The sequence below is a fragment of the Augochlora pura genome, chromosome 5, assembly GCF_028453695.1.
Source record: "Augochlora pura isolate Apur16 chromosome 5, APUR_v2.2.1, whole genome shotgun sequence".
Taxonomy (NCBI): domain Eukaryota; kingdom Metazoa; phylum Arthropoda; class Insecta; order Hymenoptera; family Halictidae; genus Augochlora; species Augochlora pura.
Window position 1 is genome coordinate 16,476,681 of NC_135776.1, and position 25,803 is coordinate 16,502,483.

A 25,803-nucleotide genomic window follows, 5' to 3' on the forward strand; every position below is an offset into this window, starting at 1 on the left:
GTATGTTTGTCGGTGCTTTAGTGGTGCTTTAGCACCGCCACCGCCACGTTACAGCTCATTGCTTCGTAAGCGTTGTGATTGTGTCGTTAATGTTGCAATTGTAGTGTACTAAACTTCATAAAGTTTTGGTGCATTAAATTGCATCAACACAATGCAATAATCCTTGCACGCATCAAACAGGTTGCGTTAAGCTATACCTTTAAAAAAACGTGATGTGAAATCTTTCGTTTTGCATAGCTTGGACGATAAAAAAGGTACGTCGGTGTAAAGGTTAGATGCACCTGGATAAAACAGTTTTTGATTGAAAATCAAATGTAAGTTTGGTAAATTATCCAGCACCGCATCTACTTACAAGCAATTAGATCGGACACAAAATGGAATCTAGTAAAATAGACGAGGATAGTCAACGTAATATTAATGAAGGGGACTGGATATGCCCTGATACACAGTACGTAAATTATCTGATCATATTTTACAATGATCTTGGCTGTCTCTTATTCTATATAGAACAAACATGCTGAACAATGACACTGTCTATTGTTGACTTGATAAAGTAATATGACATTGGACAGCGTCATTTTTCATTTCAGAAAAGAATTCCTTTTAGCACAGGAAGACATTGACTTCTTGATTTGTGTTTTGTAGCATATTGTAAATATTGCTATTTAATATTCCAGATGTGCTAATATAAATTTTGCAAGAAGAAACTCTTGTAATCGGTGTGGAAAAGGTATATGACATTTGATATGGTAATGTATAGAACAGTTTTTTTAATAATATTGTTTAAATTAACATTATATGTGTTACTGGCTACTGTTATTATCATATTGTAGCTATTCCACTAATATCTATTTCACTAACAAAAAAAAATTCTTGCACAGACAGGGGAGAATGTCCTAAGAAAAAAAAATTAGGACAGGAAATTGGAAAAGCAGCTGCAGAGAAGAGTAGAGGATTGTTTAGGTGAATATCACACATTTATGTGTTATATATTTCTGAAGAATATTTACAAAGAATGTATATAATGCAAATCAATGGATAACAATGATAAACATTGAAGATTTCATGCCCCAATTTTCTGCGATGTTTCAGTGCGGATGATTGGCAATGCAGCAAATGTGGAAACGTAAATTGGGCTCGCAGACAGCAGTGCAACATGTGTAACGCACCAAAGTTTGGGGAGATCGAGGAGCGTACAGGGTATGGAGGTGGTTATAATGACAGAGGGGTCGTCGAATATAAAGAAAGACGAGACGACGATGATGACTACGATGAGTTCGGGCGACGTAAAAAGAAACGAAAAATTGAAAACCGTTCAGATGATGACTCCAAAGATTCTAGGTATAGTAGCCCTGTGCGTAATTCAACTAAAAATAAAGACGAGAGAGACGAGGATGAAGATCGAAAGGAAGAAAATGTAATTAAATCACTAATCATTTAACTTAAAAGTTATCATTGTAGTAGAAAGAAGACGAATGAATCGATCACTCGTGTGTATCGTTGCAGGAAGAAGACGAAGAAGAAGATGACGAGGATGGAGATCTATCAAAATATGATCTGAGCGAGTGGGACGATTTTGCATTAAAGAAAAAGTAAATTTCCATAAGATTAATATTTCTGTACAATCGGCATATTACACATTATTATTTTTCAGTACAAACGGGAACACTCCGTCCTCGGAAGAGCGATCAAGGTAATAACGATAAGAATATAAAGAATAATATAAAAGAAAAAAAACGAACAAGCTGTACGGTTCTGGAGATGTTCACTGGCGTGTAGTTAATGACAATTTCTTTATTATTAATTAAACAATTCGAAAAAGTATATAATGTACTTAATCGAAAAACCGAGAAGGTATTAACAAATAGTGGGTTTTTATACATTGTTTATAACGTTTTTACAGAGATAAAGACGACTGGCGCGATTCGGGGACATCCAGTCAATGAGATGCTGCGCAGAAGGAAAGGTTTGACTTGGGTTTCGGGTATAAAATTGATTGTGAAAGTGACGAATTGCAATTACACTATTGCTTTGTAACTTTAGACAGTGTAATCTCTACTATATTCTATCGTAGACCAGTAGATGTTAAATTCTAAAAATGGCATGGTCAAAGAGGAAGATACACAGACTTAGCGAAACCTGAGGGGATTAAACTAGAATCGCTTATTAAGTGAATGATCTTTTTACAGGTGAGAGGAAACCCCACACGAGCGAGAATATCTCGGTGAAACCTAAAAGAGATTCACGCAACGCGTGAAAATTTAGTGATTTAGTAAGCACCTTTGGATAAAGTGATGATGGACAATATTATGACTTATTGCAAAGGGAATCGATTAACGATAAGCTTTACATTTTTGTGATTGAACTCCGGTAGCTTCGTTGACACAATGGATGGAAAGTGAAAATGTAGGTTACCTATTCGCGCAGTATTGTTTTTAAAAAATATTGCATCTAGTAATGCGGAGAAGTCGTAAAAAGTATTTGGCGCAGGTAGAACGTGTTTCGCACGTAAAGAAACAAAAATCCGAAAAAGAATGATACGAAAAATTGTAATTCTAATTATAACTCTATGGACGATGTTACGCGACTCGTTGTACAATTCTGCATTACGAAATCGTAGAAGAAATCTTATTTCTAATTCATTCGAACGTATCAAGTATTCGTAAATAGCTCTCTGTCATCGCTGCCGCCGCATCATTAAGACTTCTAATTATGATATCACAAACGCACGACGCTCTGGTAATCACGATTCGCTTTACGATTGCCTCAAGCTGCTTCGACAAAAATTATTTCTGTTTTTATTTCTTTCGTAGTTTATTTCTGTCTCTTTATCTCTTTCTCTTGCTTTCTTCACTTTCACACTGTCTCTCTCATTCTCCATCTCTCTTTTTGCGCGTAAAACACTAACAATTAAATAAAACATAATGTAGTATTAAAAAAAAGAATCATTCCCTAATGAATACAGATATGTATTTGATGTCTTCGGAATGAAGAGAAAAAAAAGATACATGTTCTTGCTTTGACTATCACAGATCCGAGTAAGCTGGAAGCAGCCTGCTTAATTGAAAGATATAATGACATGATTTTTTGTTTGAACATGTCAGAGCCTGTGCTTGTTTCGCGATCAGGCGAGAGTGAAAACGATAAATGTAACGAGACGAAAAAAGGAAAATCCTCCAACTTCCGCTCTCTGACGCCGCATCATGAGAATCCATTTATCGATCAATTCTGATATACCGACTTCTTGTAAATATCTTTATTTTTCATTTATAATAAAAATCATTCATCAACAACATAATTGTTTCTTAGTCAGTTACTCTTCGTTTTTATCTTATTATTCGTAAACTACGTGGGGTCATGATTATGCACAGTTTTGTTGGTCACGTAGGAATCAATGAGGGGAAGAGGAGGTGAGAAGGGACGGGTGATACTGCAAGGAGTATGTTGCAACAGGTATATATAGATATTATATATATATGTATATATCATATATATATATATATTTATATATATAATATGTATATCGTATATATGTACAATTATGAATTTGAGCTTGCTTGACTGCATTTCTTTTCGTTTCTTGTAAGTATTTAATGATAAAAAGGAAGGATGATGAATGGCGTATTCATTCCCACTCCTTCGAAATACTTTTCCTCGATTCTCGCACAATCACTTTATCACGAGTAATTGTTTTAACGATAAAGAAAAAGGAGAATGGCAATACGCCGTATGTTCGCTTTTGCTTCTCTTCTTTTTCTTTTATGCTTTTTCTCTTTTAAAGATGATTTTCTAGAAACATTTTCGTATTTCTTTTTAGTCACTACCGTATATTCCGATCGACGAAATAACGATCACTACGAAGAAACCGGATCTTACATTAGTATTTACATGATCGCGTGAACATTGTTCTCTATGCGCCTATTTTCTCTTATTAATCTCTTTCCTTGTAAAAGTTTCGAATTTACAGAGAGAAAAATTTGACACGAACGAAAGAAACAAAGCTCAGCTGGTAAAAAAATTTTCTTTTTACGTTTTGCTTATTCTTCTTGCGGCAGACATTACGAACGATTTTATCCTCGCTAACACCGAGAAAAACGCTTAAACGGCTCTAACATATAAAACAGAAACAACACCGTAAATAAAGAATTGAACGAGAAAAGCGTCCCTTGTCGCACGCCAGTCCATGTAACCATCGCAATTGAAATGGTCACGTGTATAATTACTCTTGATAATTAATACATCAACATCAGAACCTTAACAAATTCGACATATCTCTGTCCTTTACAAGATCGCTTAATATAATAATAAAAGTGTGTACACTCTCCAGAAATATTTTCGTACTCGTCATTGGATCAGGTCATATCCTTGGGTAAACGCAGTCGTCGAAAGGACACCACAACAAAGGCCACCACAATTGTAAACATCGCCATTACGATATATCTTCTCTTTCGCGCTCTCTCTCTCTCTCTCTCTCTCTCTCTCTCTCTCGCTCGCTCTCTCTTTCAATCGTACATACTTTTTATTTGGGCATGAAGAATTGTTGATGCGAATGCGAATTCGGTGGTGGATGTAAATTAGGATGCGGTGGCCCGCTACCCCTAGTACTGGTGGCATATAACTGCTGTTGGAAGTTATGGAATTGTTGAGCATAATTTGGGTCCGACATGCTAGGTCCACTACCAACGAAAGGGCTGTTTTTAAAATTACTAGTAGCACCACCCATGCTTGGCGGTAGTGGTTGAGTCGCGTCAGGAGGAGGTCCTAACCCCATGGGGCTGCCTTTGCTGCCGGATACAAACATACCAGGGTTAGCTTGATTGGGAACTTGCGACACCATCTCTGGCGGGAAGACTTTATCTGGATCCATCGAACCTCCTGGAAAGACACCGCCCCCAACCATGTGCTGCATTCGCATTAGATTTGGTTGGGGTCTCATATTGCCGACCGGTCTCATCGAAGGGTGCACACCGACCGACGAATTCATAGATTGACCGTCCATCCTTGGAGAGCCTCCCATACTAGGAAGGCCCCCAGTCATGGCTGATGGCATACTACCGTGTGGACCCATGTTATTTGGTACACAACCGTTCGGGAAGTACTGGAGATTTACAGAAGGCGTGCCCATTTTTGACTCTAAATTAGATAGAGGATTCGTGAACCGCTGAAGGAAGTCCAAACTTGGGGGTCCTCTCGGTGTATGGCCAACGTTGGGTCTCGCTGGTAAATATTGAATTGTGTTTGGAGCGCTGGGTTTCACTTGAACGTTTGCTCCGTTGTAAGGGCTTGGCCCGGTCACGTGTCCTGTCATCAATCTCGGTGGTGGTGCATGTGGATCGCCACCCGGATACACACCGCCTGCACTACCCGAATGGCTGCTCATCATGCCGTGACCCATGATGGGATGTCCCATTTTGCTGGGTACTACTCCGGGACTTCCTGTATGTGATGTCGTAGGACTATAGCTGGTTGGTGGCCCCGGTAGACCCATACACATCCCTCCTACTTCACCTGGCTCATTGGGCGGCCCACCCATATGACAATTTCCATTCATCTCGCTGCCCATCTGCATCATGTGCATGTTGTGCGGGTTCCCGAATTGCATCATTCCGGTATTGCCGGAGTGTATAGGTCCGTCATTACCCAACGAATTACTGGCCGCGGTATTTGTCAATTGTTGACTCATTTGAGCTAACGAAGTTATAGGGTCAAAGTGATTTGTACTCATGGCGGTTAAACTGCCGAGTCGCCCTCCGATGTTGTTGGGATTTAGAGGCACATTGTCTGAAGGTTGACTCACGTTTATGGAAGGTCTACCACAAGGGAACGAGCCGGCCGTGCCTCCACCTAACGAAGGCACTACCGTTGTACTTCCAGAATTATTTGGATTCACTACCGTAGACTGCTGCTGTTGTTGTGGAGGTGGTTGCTGTTGCTGCGTCTGTTGCTGCTGCTGCTGCTGTTGTTGTTGTTGTTGCTGTTGTGTATCCTTTGTCGAAGGTGGAGATGTGTCAGGTTTTGTAGTAGGCGATGCTGGTACCGTTCTCGGTGGGCCCATACTGTCTTGTATATTGGTATTATGCGGTACTGGACTACTTTGTGCACTGGCGCTTGATTTGTTGCCAGGCTTGCCAGGATCAACTGGAGTATGGGGAGCACCATTGCCTGGTGTGTGCGGAGTATGAGGAGTGTGTGGACTATGGAGTGAACCGGCAAAACCACGGTTCATACTATCCATCTGAACCGGGCTCGCGCCTTCAGATCTAGCTGTAAATTGATTGCTGTTGTCCAAATTTCCTGGCAAAATTCTATTCGATATTTCGGTATTGCTGGTGTTATTCCTAAAATGGAAGGAATGCTTATTGAATCACTATTGAGAAGTGATGCTTTGAAACACGAGAGAGGACTTTTTATATACTTACGTGGACAAGTTACCATCTTTTAAACTCGTATTTGGCTGTTTCTGTATAGTTAATTCCTGTCCCTCGAACGTGTTCAGATACTGAATCTGTTGCGGACTTGGAACCGGCATCAAATTGGCTTCCTTAACACCTGCTGCATTCACTGCTCCAGAATGTTGTTGTTTTTGCTGGGCTAAGGATTGCAGCGTGCGGCAAAACATACCATCCACTATGTTGTAACATATAACACGATCAATTCACCGCACAATACTACAGCAGTGAACTTTTGTCATATACTATGTATAGCATTACAGCATTACTTAGTATGGAAATCCTTTGCGAGCGATTCAATGTGAAATATATTATTTTATGTATCTAAAAATGTATTTGGAAGACTTACCGTTTGGTGGTTGACTGTTCGGAAAATCCAGAGGTGAATCCTTTTGTGTGTTTGGTCCACTTGGACTTAATGACGAGATGTGTGAGTGGGAAACCGGTGTGCCCGGATTACTGTGGTTTAGTCTTGTCGTTGACACTGCAGTCGCGTTGCCAACTGTTGGATTCGGGGAATCTTGGCTGGTTGGACTCTGTCCAGGTAGATGGTTCGTTCTCTGATTGCTAAGTTGAAATTGCCTATTGCAATCTGCCGGTGAATTTAACGCTGAACTTGCACGTGGCGATGGTAACGACAAATTACTAGTGGGATTATTCGGTGACGAAGGGTTCGGACTTTGTATTGCAATCGGTACGCTTGCAGAACGAGTTGTTTGATGATATGGCGGTGGTGGTCCTTGACTTCGAGGAACTCCAACCATACCAGCACCTCTTAATGAAACTCCTGTACCAGGACTTCCAACGCTACCCTGTAATACATACAAAAGTTAGAGCTTGACTCATGCGCCAGAATCTCTACATCAAGTCGTATAAACTTTTAGTCGACCGATTCTTATAACGTGTATCAAGATACGACAAAAAATTTTGCAGGAAGTATTTTCAAGAGCAAGTCCTGCAAGAAACTTTCACCTGTATGCATGCCTCATATTTCAAAGAAGTGCTACCTTAGTTTTTCCATCGAGAAACTGGTGCTGTAATTTATGCCAGTCCATGCTCGGAGGACACTGCGACGGTACCACTGGAGGAACATTTGTTGACGGACACGACGAAACTGTTGTTCCTTGCGTTGTGTCTAATGTATTAGTAGGTTCTTCTTTGTGTTCAGGAAATAACATCATTTGCATTTTCCTTATGGTTGCTAATTGTACTTCTCTGTGTTGCCTTTGCTGCGGGGTTAAATTTTCATCTGGTACCTTAACACCCTGCAGGGATGGTTGCAAACTCCCTGGACCTGGACTGGTACTACCTCCTAATAAATTAGGACTATGTCCCATCGTATTATTAGAAGGTTGTGGATTTGCTGCAACAGAAAATATGTTATGCATTAAATACAGATTAATTGTATCTAATACCTGGAAGTGGTAGTTTTTGCTGAACATGATATAACTACCTGCATTACCAGGTGAATTTGGTACAAGACAAGGCACGTCTATATTTGCGTCATCCAACGATGGTTCGGAATTACCAAGAGAATTCCCACCGTTCAAGTTTCTGAGATTAGGTTGTTCGTTCCAAAATGGTGGAGCATTGGGATCGAGAGCTGGTAAATCTGGGGGTTGCTCCGTTGGAAAAGTATTGTTTGTACCCCCTTGATGACCTTTCTGTTTCATCATGGCAAAATTGTTCAACCACTGTGCAGGATTTTGACGAAATTGATTCACTTTGTTCGGATGTTTCTAAGATGATAACATTGAATTTTTCATTTTGCATAAATTAACATAATAACAACAAGTTATCTATTCTGGAACATACCTCTAAATATTTTTTAGTGCCTGGCTGTGCACAATGATAAGCAATAATTGACGGATATTGCCCCTGCAATACTGCATCTGCACCTTTGTTTGCTAATGTTGTAGAAAATACAAAAATTTGACTTTGTTGTTGCATATATTGAGCCTCGCCGCTTCCTGTATTAGTTCCCATTTGCTTTCCAAGAACATTACTAACTAGTGGCTGAATTCCGTCTGCAGTAATCACATTACCACTACAATCTATGAGGCAATACAGAAACAACATAGTTATAAAAGAAACAGTCGAACAAGAAGAAGCAAGTAGAAACCTGCGCATACCAGGTAAGTCATCTGTGGGATTGTTGTGATCTCCTTCCTGCTTCACAGAGTTTAAAATTGGCTGATTGGCATTATTATTTTGATTCTCTCCTGAAAGCGTGCTTTCCCCATTGGTGGGATCCAAGCAAGGATCTCTCGGGCATTCGACAGTATCCTCACCAGTTGTGTCATCGTTGTTAGCTCCGCTGCTCTCCTCCTTGATCTTGACTGGATCAGTATCAGGCTCCTCTTTCACTACAGTGGTAGACACGCAACTCGGTTCGTTTGGTTTCTTTTCTGTTTTCATTTTTGGAGACTACTGGACGACTATTCTGTCAGACGGTGGTCAGCTGTGGAAAAATCAGACGCATGGCCACTATGGTCCGCTCCGCGCGGATATAACGACACACACGAACCGTTGATTGAGGTTAACAACAAAAAGGACCGTCGACCGGTACCCGTGGTGCGAGCGAATCCTCACAGAACGGTGCACAATACCCTTCTCGTCGAAGTCATGTCCGTCCGGATCTGTTACTTCCCGTGCAAACGTTCTGGCGGCCGTCGCTTCCGCTTATTCTCAGTCATTTAATCCGGGCCAACCGCGGAATCGGATTCCTACGCATGGAGGAATCACGGTTGTCAGCGGGCGACTGATAGAAGAACACGATACAGCCAAGACCAACACACCACGGTGGTAACACGATGAAAAATATTCGAAATGTCAGCCTCGTCTTCGCAGCGAGCACATAGCGCGCCTCCGGCTCTAATGTCGCTGGGAACACCACGTTGTAGCTGCGTAAGACGTGTCCAAAACATAGAACGGGGGCCAATGCACGCTACACTCAGATTTCCTTGCCGTTCGCAAGCATTGTTCTCCAACTTTATTTGTCACTTCATGGTCGCTTTGATTATTTATTTCTTTTACGCACGGCTGCCAACCACCCGTCGAAAGTTAGACATCGTTTTAACGCGCCTCGGGACGACAAGGATCAACTTATACGCAGTCACAACGAATAGACGAGGACGGAACTAAGAGCGCACCCAGCCGTACTTGACTCGTTCCCTTACACTCGATCGCCCGCAGGGTTACTATTTTGGTCCTTTCTTTGCTTGTATTTTCACCATTCTTTCGCACCTTTATCGCGAGTATCTGCGTGTCGAACGCATACCTTTGTCTGTTCCGCGGCCAACATCGACTTCGAATTTCACACCGATATCTCCCTAGACATGGGATCAGCTCATTTTCCTCGCGGAATCAAAACTTTCGAAAATTAAATTTGGAATACGAGTGGTACAAGAGAGGACAGGAACAAACCTATCGGCGCTAGTGCTTCTCGGTTCTTTTCACTTTCGTTACTTTTTACCGTACGCGGAACGACACCGTCCCGTATATGGTTATACTTTCGAGGCGGTATTTTTAAAATGTACAACAACTCGAAACGATTGTAACACAAGAAAAAAATCCGAATTTCAAACAAAGATACAACAGTTGCTTTTTCATTTCTTGCGTTCACAGGTTCGAGTTATGTGTGTAAACTCGTGAACGCGTCACTGGTATTGGTCGCAAGAATACGAGGTGGAGAAAACCGAAATTCTCTTAAACTGTTGATAACTTGAGAATTCTACCATCCGTCCGTCTCGTTCTAATGAAAGCAAAATTGTTCGTGTAACGAATTCGTTATGTTACACGTTGTTTTAGGATTACATATCTTATGTTTACATTAAGATTTTTCAATGAAACTTTATAAATTCTACGTATCCATCGCATTTATTAAATGTGATACATATAGAAAATAATAGGTAAACATAATATACTCGAAAACGTGTACATACATGTTTCCGCACTGACGGACTTGTTGAATTTACTTAAGTTTCATAAATTTATACAAGGTGGTGTAATTATACAACACAAATTTAACCTATAACTTTTCATAAAATCTAAAGAACAAACATATCCAATAATGGGGAGTTACAACGATATTTTTCTACTTCACAGGTTAAACAAACCGGTTGAAACATGTCCCAGTTAGAATTAGATCCCCAATTTACTCAAGGTTTACATCTTTTACATTCCACTAACAAAGATTCAGCGGAGCAATTGCGAATACTTTTAGATGAGGCGATTAAACAAAAATACGGACCATCGAAAATGTTATCCAATGTGCTACATAAAAAGGTAATTAAAGTAGAAGTAAAATTGATCGCGGTATATTCGATGACAAGAAAATTCCTTTAAGTTGAAGCGATCAATATTTACTAAAATATTGTACTTACAGATTTAGTTCTCATATCAGGGTACTCATGAAGCATAGAAGATTTCATTTACGTAAAACAATATCCAGTACTTGATCCCTCTGTATGCGTCAATAATGATTAGTGTTCTTTAAACTATTAGTCTTACATTTTTTGGTTTTCAGTATATGATGGAGGAACCAGTGCTGAGCGATCACAGCAGCAGCAGTAGCAAAAAGAGTAAAAGCTCTTCTTCTAAACACTCCAGTAAATCTAGTAAAAACAGTTCACCTGTAAATCTACCAACAAGGGACACGCCTCCTGATATTATACAGACCGACAATACCTTGGCATTAGAGATATTGGAGGATGATTTGACATGTGTTATTTGTAAAGGAATGGATGTCGGAGCTAGGAATAGACTCGTAGAGTGTCTGGAGTGTCATTCTCTGTACCACCAAGAATGTCATGTTCCACATATTCTAGACTCGCAAATAGATGTCCCAGGATTAGTTTGGTATTGTTCGAATTGTTCAAAATCTCAGGTGTGTGTATTCACTCGCATTATAATTTATTTTTTTCTACCTATGATTACTTTCTTTCACCCAGTAAAAAACTATGATTTTTGAACAATACATCACAAGAAATGTACCTTTTTATCCATAGGCCTCTAAAGAAAGGAGTTCACCAAAAACAGTGATAGAAAATAAATCTAAAGAACAGAAGAAATCTAATTCAGGTAAGTTTCATTCATGAGCTAATTGCAAATAAATCCGTTTGTCTTCAATCACTTTTTCTTTTTCCAAATAGGTGGTGGAAATAAAGTGACGCCTAATATTCACATAATAAGTGCAGATAGGAGATTGAAAGACATGATGAAGAAAGCAAAGCAAGATAAACGAAGTACAAGTAATAGTCAAAGTTCAAAAAACTCGTCATCCAATTTACCAGCATTGTCATCGACTAAATCTCAGGAGAAATCTCTATTATACAAAATAAAATCAGGTGTGGAATGAAATTTTTCTGCACAAGATTATCGTGACAATATTTTATAATATAGAAGAAACCTAAATGAATGTTATAATACAAATCTTTACGAGACGACTATAAGCGATCAACCGATTGAAGAGAGTAGTAGAAATTACAGTGAACGTCGGAAACATAGTCAACGAAAAAACAATGGATCGTTTAATGCCAAAGAGCACATGAATAATCATTGAACGAAGAATATCAATTTTATATCCAGCTACCGCTGTTACGATTTAAAAAGGAAATTGTAAGGACCGCGATACGTGATTTGTTATTTATAGTTTTTAAAGCTAGAAGAATAGAATTTTTGGTACAGATGTATGTTCGACTTAAATACAAATATAGTTCACACGGAAAAATGTTTTTTTTTTAACAACCATCATGATCGGTCACAGGTATTTCAAGGATCAAATTCATTTATAATACCAATATATTTTTGCAATTTTCCAAATGCTTATTTGTTTGTCCCTACGTCCCATTGAAAATTTGGCAAGAGTCATTTCGTTCTCACGTGTCGCTTAAAACCTATTTATATGTGAGATGGGGGGTTGAGTATTATTTACAGAGGGATTGTTGTTTTCCGTACACTCACATACATCAATAAATTCACATTCACGCAGATACGGGAAAAGCAGTGTCGCACACTTTCGGTAGAAATGATTTGATAAACCCTTCAAGAAAATAATTTCTATAAAAGCTAATCAAAATTCGTGTATTGTTATTAATATATTACTCAATTACAAATTTCTAGGACGAGAATAAATTGTATAATAAATTGTACGAGTTCAGTGTGGATACTAACGGACAAATTACAGGTTTCAAGGGTTTATCATATCGCCCTCGCCCTTAGTTCTACATACACACATTATGTGTAGGCTACGTAACGAGAAAAAGATACACTCGAGATTCGCGGGATTAAAGACGTCCCTGCATTATATATTATTTCCATACAGCTCGCTCCCGGACACGAATACACTTAAGTTTATTCTTCCAGGACACAAAGATCATCCCCCCATCGTTTCCGAAGCCTTAACAAAGAATAATTTTAACTCGACGCAACGCGCGGGTCCGTCTATACTACGAAGCATGACATACTAATTCGACTTGTAAACCGCTGAAACATCCCTTCAATTTAATTACAATACAATACATACGTTGAATGCAGAATTGACAAGCTTTTCAGATGGATGGAGTCGACTGTCGAGCGTATACGAATTATCGGGAAATTCTATTACGTTATCGTAGGATCGTCACGCTCGAACTAATTAACAAAATAAACTTTTATCATTTTTCTTAATGATGGACGATCCAAGAAAAATTATCGTCTCGACGATAGAAATCGAATGAATTTCTTTACTTTGATTTTCCAAGTTTTTTTACTGGAACAAACGCAGCAGAATTTCGTCGAAATTTGTATGTGCATACACGCGTCAAAAAATGCAGCCTGTTGCAACGACCTTCCATCGGACTGCGCTCGAACGTATGATGCACCTCGTGTATCATACATTATAGATATTTGCAAGAATCTCTGAAACGAACCATTATTTTTTAAGAATGTACCACATACATTTGTCAGAAATCCTTAGAATTCTGATTCTGTGGATAAATAACGAGATGTATACATAAATATGTGCGCACATAGGCGTACGTCAATCTGCGCTATAAACAATCGTGTAAGTGAACGACTTGTTCATGCCCTCTGAGCAACTGATCCTTTCATAGTGGACATAACATACTTTTCCACAGATTTATAGTACTATCCAACGTCAACTATAAGAGTCTAGTAGAGTGTTTGCTATTGTTAAAAATGCAAATAATTTCTGAATATTATTCAGTAATAGAAAAATATTATATTAATATGGCAACGCTGATGGACATTTGGAAACGTTTTCTGGAATGTACATGTATCGTTTACACAATCTCAAAATTTTCAGCACGTTCCTTTAAATATGTACATATACAATTGGCTAAAAATATATAAATCATTCAAGTCTAATTGGAGAACATATAAAAGTCAGCGTTGAAACAGCGGTACTCTAAAATCACTGCAACATACAGGGATATTGAGTTGCTCTTAAGTTACATTTAAAATAAGTTTTTCCATTTTGTGGGCATTCAAATCAGATAACTTGGCAGAAAAATGACGGAATTAAAAAAAGAAAAAAAACTTTAATGCAGTTTACAACTAAACTGTGTATAAAGGATACATTATTTGCACAGTATACTTTACTTTAACATAAATATTTACGTTGCGTAATCGCGATTATCAGACTTATAGAAACAAGTACGTTACTTCGAATGAATGATAAAAGTAGTTTTACAAATTATAATCTTATTCAATGTAGGAAGACTATCCAACGGTACAGTACAATCGAAAAAATACACGTTCCGTGTGGACTATTTTACAAATACAGTAAAGAAAAAAACCAAAGGACCTGTTGTATGAATAATATTTTCTAATATTTTGGAAAGACAAGTATCTTCTTGATTGTTTAAAATCCCTATATACTCGGTATGAATTGCACTCTATACATAAAGTAGAAGAAGAATATACTTGATGTTTTTATAAATATAGTCCATGTTTTCATCAGTACCTCTATACATTCATTTTTTACACAAAAGCGGCATAATTCGCTTGCTCTTCTCACAGACATGGCTGCACGAGAAATAATATCTTTACTCGAAGAATGACTAATAGATTCTGGCTAGGCAGCTCATTTTTCATTTCAATGGAATCAATGATATACACAGAACGCTCCCCCGTCTGAGAAAGTTTGCTGCGTATATTACATTGTATTAAATTACAGAACAAATATGATCATTATATTCTCTATAATCGAATGAAGTGTACAAATAAAAATATATTCAACAAATAAAAATATTCTGCAAAATAATTCCCCGTTACTTATAGTACGCCTATTTCATATATTCAATATACAAGAGAATCGAGATTATCCGCTTACGAACCACTACTTTAAATACATATAAAAAATGTTTAGAATATAATGAAATGGAAATGATAACAGAATAAAGTTGAATATTCATGGATTCACAGTCAATGTCTTCGCATTTTATTGACTGGTTCATTCTGTTATCATTTCTCCATTGTTTGTGATAAACATTTTCTGTAAAATGCTCACTGGAGAGATTCCCGCGTATAGGAAATTAAATTATTACACGGATTCTGACCGTTGATTTCTGTCCGTTCGACTGGGAGAGTTTGTAACAGAGAAGATCAGAGAACAAGTACAGAAATATGCACACGATTTTCGTGTGCAATGTTTGTATATAAGTATAAAATTAAACAAAAAAATGAAGAATTCTGTTACGTTAAATCACATAGGACAGATTGACGTACAATTCTCTCATGGAGCTAATCTGTTCATCGTAATATAAATAAACATAATACATGTAATAGAGAGACACATAGGTTAGCGGTCAGAAAATAGGGGAAACCTGGGGGCCTGTTACATTAATAAAAAAATACACAAGAGAACGTTAATTAAGTACAAACGAGTGTGAGCGTGTCCCCAGTCTTCCCAGACCAACGCCGTTAGAACATAGTACTGTCAAATAATACTTTTCTAATAGAGTTTAAATAGTTTGTCGAAGCATATGGAAAAACTTGGCAGTGTGCGGTAGGCAGTGAATTCAATTGTTAATTAACATTTCACAGCTTTGCTTGGAATAACTAGTATACAAAGGGCAATGCCCCCTCCCCTACCGATCAAAATGCAACACTGAAAATCAGAAATCTCATACAAATAGAAAATAATGAAAGTATAATTTCAAGAAATACTGTTCATCGTTGTCTCGTCGTTCTATTAATGTTTGTTTTTCGATGCGTTCGACTCATGATATTCACCGATCAAATGGTAAAAAGACTAAAGAACATCGGTGTACACAAAATCATTTCCTTTTTTATAATTCATTTCGAATGATCGAAAAAGTCTAGCAATTCTTTCGTAGACGTTGCACTTTCGTTTGTCTACCAGACCGTGATGTGTTCGTATTATGTATAGATAATAATACAACATAGCAATAGTAAGAGCGATAATAAGTATAATCCATAAAAAAAGTCGTAAAAAGTTATCCTGTGTCATACACAATGGCCTTAAAAATCATAAAAATAGTCGTAATTAATTAGCGCAATCATCTGAACTAATTAGAAAGAGACTGCGAGACGAAGAATTATTCCATTAAAAACGGAAAATGTTTCTTTCACATAATGATCTTGCGTAGATAGGCCTAGCGTAATTAGACTCATTCACTCTCTCTTTCTCTCTCGCTCGCTTGTAATTCTTAATTCTTCAATTCTCTTCTCTGTGTTAACATTATTTTAATTATCTTACTTTAATGTTATCTCTTATTCTCTTTGAAAGGGGTCTTTGTTTCCCTTCAAACTTATAATACATATATAGACCCTCTCTAACTAGCTCACTACAATCCGTGGAGGCGTACGTTGCGTGATCTTTGCTTTATATATAATATATACACATTATATATAAAGCGTAATGAAGATAGTAGGCATAGCCACTTGTGCTCGGATCACAGACTACTCGCTGTCGTACTCCTTTTGTACAGACAGTCTGGTGGACACTATGGCTTTCTCACTTACTTTTACACATTATTTCCCCCCTTAATTACGTTACGTTCTCTGTTCCGTATTTACGTATACACGTATAGACATTCGGCCAACAAGAAATTTAAATTGTCATGAGTCTTGTATTACTCCCATGTCTTTCTTTATTAAATGTATCTTGCACGGGGTTGCAACCTCGAATCCTTAAACGTGCACGCGATCAATACTTAGACGCATCACCAGTGAAATATAATACAAATACTCCTCCGATGATGCAATAAATAATCGAACGTGTAGTTTCTTAATTCTTTGCAATTCAATGCAAATATATGTATATAAATTCATACATACATATACTGAATATATACACATATATCTTATATATGTATACATACATATAATAATATATATACATATAACAGATCGTGTTTAAGGATTGGAGTCTGCGTTATTTCACCGTTCGCTAATATCTGTACGTGTGCACGAGCGTATTTCGATATGGCCGTGACCATAAAGACGCAAATTACTACACCAGGACTAATTTATCCTGCATAACTATCGCCTGACTAGCCTTAACGAAATCGCACGTATTTACGGCATTGTTATTCACACGGCGTGTAAGATTTGTACATATGTAACGAGGTGTATCTGATGCATATGAAGTGGAGGCACTAGTCAGTGTTTTTGGAGAGATTGACGGGTCCTGGGATGGCAATGAGCAGGTTGTGTCAGCAGGCACTGGTCTCCTCTCCTTCCAGTGTGCACGCCACGTTCTCTAGCCTGTGGGCTAAGTGTAATTTCCGACAGCCAGCGTCTGTCTCCAAGGCCTCTAGGATCTATAACAGACAAGTTTATCAGTTCAAAATTTAATCATTATTACAACCATTTCGACAATATGGAATATGTCTTTGAAAAGGACTTTCTAATTATCAGCTTATAATCAATTTAAAATAATGTTATATACACCACTGTGGAGGACAGGGAAGAAGAATATAAGGTACCGCAGATACATACTTGTTCATAATACTTGCTGACATAGATGTAAAGTTCTTTCAGCGCAGCGATCACGTCGAATTCATTAGCATGCGACGCACTTAACTGTTGCATGGCACTAGACATTTCCTGATCGGTGATCTGCGGCAGTCTCTGCACATCCGTGTAGAATCGCCCGACTTTTTCTCGGTAATGCGGTATGTCCTTTGCAAAGAGCAACTTGTTCGATGGCGAGTCCTTTCCTAGCCTGTGTTCCGTCATCGAGCATGAGTCCATGAATGTTTGTGCTATAACGGAGAGGCTCGAGTCGACCGTCGTCGATTTGTTGATATCGAACATGAAGTCTGGATTCTTAATGAAATTCACCCAAAATCTAAGCGGCAGACTGTTCGATTTCCATGCGTGGGGCACTTCAGGATCGACAATGCCGTGTTGTTTGGCAGCCTCGTCAAGAAGGTCAAATAGCCATTTCACAGCACTGGGCAGCGCCTCATTTGCAGACAATATCGTATTCAAGAAATCGTCCACGAATTTCTGGACGGTGCCCTTCGTCGACAACAGTCTTGTTAAAAATATCTCTGGTATGGCTTTGTGTGTTCGTTCGGGATGGTGGTGTTTACTACCAGTGAAACCCATTCCCGGCATGTATTGGCTGTCTTCTATAGGCCTTACTAAATGATACAGTCGTTGATTGCCACCGTGACCGGCCTCCACGTCGCCGTTCGCCGTAATAATTGGCGGCGAGTGTTGAGATTCGAAATACATACCGCTAACAGGATGATTGTACATTATAGGACTGATTAGATTGTGATTAGGTGTGGATGGAAGATGCGTGGACGAACAATGATTCGCATGCCGGTGCAAGTGATGGTGATGCGAATGATGGTGAACCGTTTGTTGTTGGTGGTGATAATGTGACGGTTTGCAGTTGTGACAGGGCGGTTTGCAAGCGACCGAGAACCCGTCGTTCTGCCTTGGTATCAGCGACATGACCGCTGACTCTTTCACGCCATAGTGCGCCAGAGTGTTAATCTTCTTCCACTCCCCACTACACTTTGTCGTAAGATCTTCGTCTTGAAGAGTCAAGTGACCACCCCTACCGTGTCGCCATTCCAAATCTACGTCGTGCACGGACGGCCTCAGTGAAAAAGGAGTATTCTTATAGAGAGCATCTAGAATCTTGGATTTCACTTGGTTTATAGTATCGCAATCCAAAACTTTGCATTGTATCTTCTCGTCAAGATCATCCTGGACCACGTGCAATGTAACGACACTGTGCTCAATTTGCTCACGAAGTAGCCTCTCCTCGGACAAGGAGTATCTGGCATCATGGGTTATCACGTCTACAGGTCCTTTTTCAATTTGATGCTTGATCGCCTTGAAAAGCAAAAACAGCGAGGAACCTGCATAGTCTTTTAGATAATTGTACATACAGAGTGCCATCCAGTTGGTCAGCATTTTCTCTACTACAGACTCCGTCCTCCTCAGCATCAGTTGCGGATGTTTGGTGTTTACGGCTTTTTCGATCAGTCTCAATAAAAGATTCATCAGTATGTCAGTCGCGTATTCCATCTTTCCCATCAGAACTACCATCAGTAGAGACGCAACGTTCACTTTATCCCTAATATTAAAGTCTTTCTGAGCTTCTAGAGTTTCTATGAACGTTAATACAAAGTACTTGTTGTTTATAAGCTGCTCGAATTGGATCATAGCAGCGTCGTAGTTTGTACGAGAAGCGTTGCTGCGAGATCTTGGATCATTCAATATAGGATGATGCGTGACGCCGGGAAAAAATACTTTCATGATGTAGTTTTTGTGGTCCAAGGTAGGAATACCGGAAGATTCCAGATCGGCAGTTAAATCGGTCATATCGGTTTGCAGTTCAGCGAACGCCTGCTTGCATTCCATCCTAACATTGCTCTCGAGCGTGTCCATCTGTATTTGTATCCTCTTGTACTCTCTCTCTGCCTGTGTGCTCTTCCTTCTATAAATGATTAAGACCAAAACGAACAGAAACACCAGACTGAATGTACCAGCCGCGATCCCGGCGATTGCCTCCGGCGGAATTGGGTAAGATTTGATTACTTCGTATCGAAGATGTCCAATAGGGAACCGCAAACTTTTTCCTACCCTCACAACAACCAACGGCAATCCGTCCTCAGTCTTAATTCCAAGCTCGTCCGTGTCCGCGGGTTGCTGATCAGGCGGTATACAGACCAATTGAGTGGACGCGAGCGAAGTCACGTTACAGGGCATCGTTCCCACCGTAACGTTCACATCGGATTCATCGCTAGCAAATATCAAGTTCTCCCCTTCAATAACTAACGTGTCGCCCTTGTACAATTTGACGTTTCGCGGAAACGCGAGGAACTTAGGATCCTCAACGTACAGTAACCGGTTCCTGAGATTCTGAAAATGTTTGTCCAAGTCTCTTACACTCTCTACGTTGTCCATAATGAACGCTATCCTCAGAAACAATTGAGACTCTTTCAGTTTCAATGACTGCGCCGGTATGCCTTGACCAGCGATGGCTGCTCGCTTGTTGCGTCTCAAGGACATAAATCGTGCAGCAACGCTGGGACTTGGACACTCCATCTGGGTAGGATTGAGTACGGTACAAACTGTTCTGTTAATCGGTAACGGTTCATTGTCAAAGTAAACTTCCATCTCTGGTTTCTGTATAGTGTCCAAGTTGGTACCATGAACGGTAATCATACGGCCACCCGAGGCGAAGCTTGTCAGTGGCTTGATTTCCATAATGGTGGGGTCATGAGTGTAGTTGTAAGGATTACCGATTAAAGTCCGATTAGCTCCGTCTATGCTCAACGTCAGTCTTTCTACTTTTCTGACTCGATCGGATTTGCTGGTCACGCAGGTCAATCTGGTGCTACTAGCTTGCGTAGCGTTTACATGACACGGTAACTCGTCTAAATAGGCTGAGATGGTGCTTCCGATGTTCAAGTACATGCCAGTGATTGCGAGTTGCGTGCCACCGCTTTGTGGGCCGACTGACGGATAGACGCCGGACAGGTGTATATCTTTGTAATTGAATAGAACTGCACTTTCAGTATAACCAGCATCGTTTCCAACAACCACAGAAGCTGTGTCGGTAGCTTCGTGGCGTCCGGTACGGCAAACTATGCGTACGGAAACTTCGTAGTCGACTAAAACGCAAGGAGTGTTTCCAATGTGTATCTTTCCCTCCACATCGCTTTCTTTCAATCCCAAGTTGCTGCCTTCGATTGTCACCAACGTTCCACCTTCGATCGGTCCACTGAGCGGTTTTATCATGTCTATCCTCGGCTTTGGACACTCTGTGAACGGTGAATGAAGGCACGAGTGCCTGTACACGCAACTATTACTGCACCATGTGCATTCAAAACGGGCGTCCCTGGTCACGCAAAGGGAACAATCTGCGTGTTCTCGATGCGAACCCAACACTTCACATTTGTAGAGCTTAATCGTGGTCTTGTCGACGTGATGATTCGTGTTCCAGACGACCGTCACCTCTCCCTCGCATTCGCCCGTAACCGCTTCGTATGAGTAAACCGTCTTATCACAAACTATGAAACGACTGCTGTCAACGCGGGCCTGGACTTTCATGTGCGCGCCCTCAATGGTAACGATGCATTGGAAACCGCTGTGACCAACTTGTGGATGAGGCAGATTCTCCACCTCGAGTACTATCTCCTTGTGTACGCTGTTCGGTAACATCAAAGGTTCCTTGCGTTGGACGAATCTTGGGCAATACTGTACCCCATGCGCAGCTAGATGAGCCTGGTTCTGAAAATACAGAAATTCGTTACGTATAAATTATTTGATAAAAACTTCTAGTAGCTCGTGTAAGAAATACTCACGTTTTCTCCTGAAATAATTCCCTGGCAGCTGGTATTGTGTGTACACTTATTATCGTATACACACCAACTACAGGGCCACTGTGATTTTACACACTCAGTGCACATTGTGTGTCTGGAGCAATCAAAGAAGGCGAAATTCCGTGATACAAAATCTTTGTTTGTCTCGCTGGAACGTACAGAGAGCGGAACCAGGACATGATCAGCTCCTTCAGGTATATTAGGTCTCTCCGAAGCGGGTGGTGTAGGACACGACAATCCAAAACCGGTCATTAACGCGTCGATCGGCTCCGCGTTACCAAACACGCACTTGTAGTTAGCACCTGCTGGTAATTCGGGCAGAGTTCTGATAGTCAAATGAACCGTAGTCATTTGATTGATAGGCATACGGTCCGGGAGAACTTGTTCGAAATCGATGCACTGTTGGCCTATGCCCAAAGACAACCACCTTGGACTGCTATGACTCGCCTTTTGACAATCTCCTCTAACCGTGCACCTGTAAAGAACAAATTGAAATTATATCGATGTAACAATCAAAAGCACGGATAAATAAAATTTTGTAAAATTAAGTACCTCTTCTCCAGAGAGCACCAACCACAGTAGGGGTCTTTTGCATCAAGACAGCTGCTGCAATTGGTGTAGCTGTTACAATGCTCTACTTGAACCTTCGAAATTTTCGAACTTGATAGAATGTAAATATGCTCTCCATCCGGTGAAATTAAACTATCTGGCATAATTCTGTTTCCTTTATCGATCACAATGCTCTCGTACTCAAACGTTTCAGTTCCAGAGAGTAAAACTTTTTTTAGAACGCCTTCGTTGGTACCAAGAAACGCTACAGTGTGACTTTCTGTGTTGGCTATTGTTACAGAGGTAATAAACTCATCGGGAAAATGTAAAATTGCTTGCCCCACAATTGGCGAAGATCCAGAGATTTTTAAACCCACTTCGCAGAAGTTCAAAATGTTACCTGTTGTCTGAGTTTGAAATGAATAGAAAATTAGCAAAGAAGATATAACGAAGTTAATATTAGAAGTGAAAAACAATAGGCTATTACATTTTTACTTACTCCTGCTATAGGACACTTTCCATCCTGTATGGGACCACTGACATAACCCATGTTTCTGTATTTAATGCTACCATTGAAACACATGTGGATATTTTCGTTAAATTTCATTTCAATATCTTGTAAACTATATACGCAAATTGCTGAACGCGATAGTGGCTCGTTAGTTATACCTCTGCTGGGTGAAAATACAGAGACAAAGATTGGGTCGCCAACGGAAATTCCAAGTTGTAATGCTATATCACTCCCAGCTGGTGCAACTTTCGCATCTTGCACTAAATTATAATAATGTTGCTTTCCATCTCCCAAGTCTACAGTACACTCTAATGTCACTTCTGTATAGCTATCATAATTTGGATCGCTGATACAACTTCGAGCCAATCTCGAGATATAGCCCCTTTCCTCTTCTTCGGGAAGAAAGGATTTCTTTTGAACCAATACAAAATATGCATAATCGCTTGCATTGAAACCATACACATATTTGACCAGGAAATGATCTCGATATTTTACATCAATATATACTATTGACTGCTTATGAAACGTATATTCAGCGAACTCTAGACTGTGCAGATTTCTACTAGAAATTGCGGGCACGTCATGTCTGTAGTCCCCTTTGTTAGTAAATGTAGTGCCAACATATAGAATATTTGTCTGATCCCATACATTGTATCTTTCAGGTCCAATAAAAGCATACGTAGAGGAAGTTTCATCGTTTGCTGCTACGCTATGAGGGATGAATTCCGGTTTAATGGATATGTTAGACATTTTGTACTTCTCGCAAGCACCTTGAAGGAGAGAACCACAAGCGATTAATGTTTGTGAATCGACGTCGGCGATTAATAATTTATTCACACTGTCCATTAGAGACGTTGTTGTCTCTCTAGAAAGGCAGCCTGATGCATGACACTGTGGATTATCCAGTCTTGGTCCTGAAAAGGATAAATAAGCAATTATTTTCTAGCAACTTTTTTATAAGAGTAAGAATAACTGTAGAATAATAACTGACCTGTATAAACATATTCTTCCAGTCTCAAATTAGAATCTAACTGTAGTAGTCTGTTAATGGCACCTGCATAGAGTCTTCCTGTAGCAGGGTCTATAGTAAGGTGATTAAATCGGAGGGGACCTTCTCTCGTTGCATTTGGGTCTAGTGCATAAAATCCATATCGTTGACCATCTTCCGCAGGAAATTGTGCTATCACATGTAGAGATCTGTTTTCTTGTACAGGAGGAGTAGTACTCATAGGTGTGTCTATGGCCGCAGTTACCAGTACTACCAGAAACCATGTGGCAATAGACATGGATGAGAAGGATAATCGATGCAACTGCAGTAGCAGCTTAGGAGATGTCGATATCATAGGCGAAGTTGAAAATGATACAAATCCCAAGAATCTCATGATGTGGGGACAGAAGTTTACAAAGCACATGCGCACACGCTATGCGTGTGCGTTTGTGCGTGTACAAATCTAGGGTAGGAAGCGTAGAAGGTATAATAAGGTTGTAAGTCACACTGGTAGAGAACCAGTATTATTGCAAAGCTACCAAGTGCATATGTATCCAGGCACTGTCATGGTGCTTGTTGCCTGGTACCCCTGAAAAATTTGAAAAGCAACATTACAACATAAACAGAAATAGAGTTACACAGTGTAATTTGTATAATTTCTAAATGACAGAGTATATTTTTATCATTCGCAAATGCTTAAATATTATGTCCCACCAATGTCTAGATAAAACTGATGCACTTGATGTAACAAATGAGTCATAGCCTTATTAATCATATCTGGATTCAGACTTTGATAAGAATTAGAAAATTTGTGAGTACTGATATATATAGAATACACAAACTGCATTTCAATATTTACATATATGATAATGTTTGCAATATCATAATATCTCTATGAAAAAATGGAAAAATTTATGAAGTAGGTTTCAAAAGATTTTTTAGTTGTGTTAACAACATGGCTTCATAATTAAAACCAACATCAATAATATGAATGTATAGTATATAACTTGAAGTATAGACTATTAAATAATTATCATTGTATACTATGTCAATATAAAAAATCTTAAATGAAATAAAGTTAAAAGAATTGTACAAGTTCGGGAAAGAGAAAATGTTTACTTTTGAACTTTAAACATTCGAATTCAAGACAGAAATTACTTTTGTTACCGATTCCAGAAATTTCATGAAAAATGGAAATTCCGAAATACTGATTAGAATACCTCGGATGCTTGTGCACCAAGTGAATTGTATTATTTTTTTAATAACAAGTAGCAACTTTGTATGTACGATGCAAACACAAGTGAATCAGAATGAATCCAAAGGGAAATTATGAGAAACATAAATAATGTGTACACTGACCGATTTCGGTATTAAAACATCCCGACGACGATATCAGGGTAGGACAGATGGCTCCACACTTTTCGAGTAACACCGATGCACACACCGCCCTTCATTAGTGTGAGCAGCATAGCTGCACTTGACAGCTAAGACCAGTGTCTTCGCACAAAGGCAAGGATATTCTGCTCCCTGTCGATTATCGGCTAGCAATAACGCGCACATAAGCGAATTAGTCGAACTAGTTGATTTTGTCGAATAAAACACGCAAATAAATTGAATACGACGGCATTAGCTGGGATACGCAATGTGAACGGTCGTTTAAAAAGAAAAAGAATTACCTCCGGGATGAAAAAAGCTCGCAGCTTCGATTCGTTTGTTCTGATATGATCATCGGTCAGCCCGTGCAGTTCTTGTCAGTTTTTACCACGAACCCACATACATTCCATAGATTAAATAATACATGAAACTGTACACCCCCTGATTTGTACCTCTAGCGATCGGCGTTTTTCATGAAAAAGCCAAAGTGTATAATACGACCGCACGATGGAATGTTCGTACGCGAGGGTCGCTACGACACATCGCGGATATGCACCATGTCCTTGATACAAGGCCCAATACAAGTCCTCGGACTTGACGAAACACCGAGCACAGAGATTCACTGGAACCTCCTATCGTTCCCCTGGGTAACATATAAAGGAGTACAAATATCGTCCGCCGCTTTATAACAACACTACTAAACAGAGAAGATCGGAATGAGCCGCCATTAAAATTCGACCGACAGCGCGACAGGCTGCACGAGTTTAGAGCAAGTTGGGGGCCGTGGCTACGCTACGGCATGCGCCGCTTGTTCATTATCCCTCTCTCTCTCTTTCTCTTCTGCTCTCCCTCGCTCCTTCTCTTTCTCTCTTAGCTGATCGTTCCATCAGCCGCGCTCTCGTCGCGCTTTTCCCACGGTTCAGTGTCTCTTCTTGGCTAGTTCCATCACTCTCTCCTTTCGACTTTCCTTTTCTTTCTCCCTGCTACATGAAGCCACTGCAGCGCTCCCCTGCGGCGAAATGTTTGAACCCTCCCTTGAATGGGTAAAAGCCTTTACCATGTTTAATCGTTGAAATTTTCGTCAAATTACGGTCAAACGGGCATTGATCA

General features: G+C 39.7%; 3 protein-coding genes across 5 annotated transcripts; 1 reads left to right on the top strand and 2 right to left on the bottom strand.

Moving 5' to 3' along the window:
- On the top strand, window positions 1-12,154 carry LOC144470060 (uncharacterized). The gene is made up of 18 exons (XM_078180863.1): window positions 1-448; window positions 678-730; window positions 882-963; window positions 1,093-1,417; window positions 1,507-1,592; window positions 1,655-1,693; window positions 1,904-1,938; window positions 5,809-5,919; window positions 5,998-6,165; window positions 6,830-6,993; window positions 7,099-7,263; window positions 7,383-7,800; window positions 7,915-8,055; window positions 8,483-8,584; window positions 10,576-10,736; window positions 10,978-11,337; window positions 11,459-11,531; window positions 11,603-12,154. The coding sequence occupies exons 1-18, from the start codon at window positions 375-377 to the stop codon at window positions 11,806-11,808; spliced, it is 2,763 nt and encodes a 920-aa protein (XP_078036989.1). The 5' UTR covers window positions 1-374; the 3' UTR covers window positions 11,809-12,154.
- Window positions 1,715-9,772, bottom strand: Lgs (BCL9 domain-containing protein legless). Of its 2 annotated transcripts, none has more exons than XM_078181485.1 (7): window positions 8,582-9,772; window positions 8,265-8,503; window positions 7,903-8,188; window positions 7,457-7,812; window positions 6,799-7,261; window positions 6,420-6,591; window positions 1,715-6,338 (listed from the first exon to the last, which is right to left on the bottom strand). In XM_078181485.1, the coding sequence occupies exons 1-7, from the start codon at window positions 8,865-8,867 to the stop codon at window positions 4,520-4,522; spliced, it is 3,621 nt and encodes a 1,206-aa protein (XP_078037611.1). In that variant the 5' UTR covers window positions 8,868-9,772; the 3' UTR covers window positions 1,715-4,519. The 2 variants fall into 2 exon arrangements, with proteins under 2 accessions (XP_078037611.1, XP_078037609.1); XM_078181483.1 differs by having other exon boundaries at window positions 1,716-6,338; window positions 6,420-6,627; window positions 8,582-9,770.
- Window positions 11,826-25,694, bottom strand: Plexb (plexin B). 2 transcript variants are annotated; one of them, XM_078181482.1, is made up of 8 exons: window positions 24,996-25,694; window positions 24,679-24,860; window positions 23,323-23,908; window positions 22,320-23,245; window positions 21,824-22,227; window positions 21,254-21,746; window positions 17,418-21,179; window positions 11,826-17,239 (listed from the first exon to the last, which is right to left on the bottom strand). In XM_078181482.1, exons 3-8 carry the CDS (start codon window positions 23,741-23,743, stop codon window positions 17,132-17,134), a joined length of 6,114 nt encoding a protein of 2,037 aa, XP_078037608.1. In that variant the 5' UTR covers window positions 23,744-23,908; window positions 24,679-24,860; window positions 24,996-25,694; the 3' UTR covers window positions 11,826-17,131. The 2 variants fall into 2 exon arrangements, with proteins under 2 accessions (XP_078037608.1, XP_078037607.1); XM_078181481.1 differs by having other exon boundaries at window positions 22,308-23,245.
- Between the last annotated feature and the right edge of the window lie 109 nt (window positions 25,695-25,803).